The 1,603-nt window shown below is 40.4% G+C and overlaps 1 protein-coding gene across 1 annotated transcript in view; it reads right to left on the bottom strand.

Annotated features, from left to right (window-relative positions):
* LOC106875960 (transmembrane protein 248) overlaps nt 1-1,603 on the bottom strand; it is a 67,667-nt gene that overhangs the window by 15,277 nt on the left and 50,787 nt on the right. The window contains exon 3 of the mRNA XM_052968439.1: nt 22-212. Within this exon, the coding sequence (XP_052824399.1) occupies nt 22-212 (191 nt within the window). The remainder of the gene's footprint in view (nt 1-21; nt 213-1,603) is intronic.

The raw sequence follows: 1,603 nt of genomic DNA, 5'->3' as shown, positions 1-1,603 counted from the left end.
GAAGTGTCCAGAAATACTTACACATAATTTTCTGGAACAATTCCAGGTGCAGCAGATTCTGTGTTGTTTAGTTCTAGTGTGGAGAGATCTACTGTTGGTGTTGTTGGAACAGCAACTGTGGTGGACTGAGTTCCACTTTGAGAAGAATCACTCGAGTTATTTAACACACAAAATTCTACATGAGCTAAATTCTCTAAGAACATGTTCCAGTCCTGAAAAAAAAAAGAAAAGATAGATGTAAACAACATATACACATAAATGTCATACACCATGATGGTGATAAAGATGATGCTAATGGTGAAGCTGATGTCCTATTCGTGAACTATATAATTCTAATTGCCTTGTACTTATTGATAAGCTATTGGTGATATTTTTACTATCAAATTACTATTTCCAGGTACAGATGTAAATGTGCAGTTAAGAAGTTCACATTACAACTATATGGTTCCAAGCCAGATCTTTCTATTTGAAAGTAGTGTGTCTTTTGCTTTGCTTACACACACACACACACACACACAGAGGGTGCGATGGGTAAATTGTCGCCATTTTATATGTTCAATTTCGCACATGCGCTTTTTTTATTTTTATTTTCTTGACTGCACAGCATAGTAGGATCAGTTGGGAACTGTCTAAGAAAAACAGCACCATGACGCAATTCAGTCTGCCAGGAATTTGGAAATGACATGCTGTACTTCTTGGCATTTGCAGCAGACACTCAAATACAAATATTTCAGAGTGATTGGATGTCAATCTGATGACAGTGCAGAGGATTCAGAAAGAGTTGGATGAGTCTAATGGTGATTACAAAGGTACGGCAGCTCAGAAAACTCACTCTGATTGTTCTGATAAGAAAAGAACTCCTGAATTTGTTGGTGAGATCCAGACCATGATTGACAACAATCACTCCAACTAAATCAGGTCCATTGCCAAGTACATGAGAGTGTCTGAGTTTCTTATCAGGCAGGTAGTGCATAAAGATATTGAATATTTCTCATACAAGATGAGAAAGGGCCAATTTTTATTGCAAGTCATCAATGACAAGAGGAAAGACCGCACTACAAAGCTTTTGAACAAACTCAAGTATCCCCTTCAACTGAACATGCTTTGGTTTTGTTGTCTTGCCATATCCCCAAAACATGTACTGAGAGTGATAAAAATCAAACATCCAGTCAACATCATGGTGTTTGGAGGGATCACTAGTTATGGCAATGTTATGCCTCCATTCATCTTCCCACACAGCCTCAGTCTCAGTCTCAACAAAGAGGCCTACATCAAGTGCTGGAGGAGATAGTGGTGCCCTGGGTCAAGTGGGTGGCTGCTGGAAGACCCTATGTCTGGCAACAGGATCTGCACCATGCCACACAAGCAGGAGAACCTAGTCATGGCCGTCAGACAATTTCTGCAACCACATCACCCCTAACATCTGGTCACCTGACTCTTCAGACTCCAACCCCCTTGACTATTATATGTGGGGCACAGTTGAGCAAGAGACCAGCAAAACTTCTTGTAACACCTAAGATTAACTGAAGGCAAGGATTATGGCAGCATTCACCAACTTAAACAAGGAGACCGTCCAGAAGAGTTGCAGTAGATTCCAAAGTCA

The sequence above is a fragment of the Octopus bimaculoides genome, chromosome 1 (genome assembly GCF_001194135.2).
Source record: "Octopus bimaculoides isolate UCB-OBI-ISO-001 chromosome 1, ASM119413v2, whole genome shotgun sequence".
Lineage (NCBI taxonomy): Eukaryota > Metazoa > Mollusca > Cephalopoda > Octopoda > Octopodidae > Octopus > Octopus bimaculoides.
This window is presented reverse-complemented; position numbering and strand designations above follow the sequence as displayed.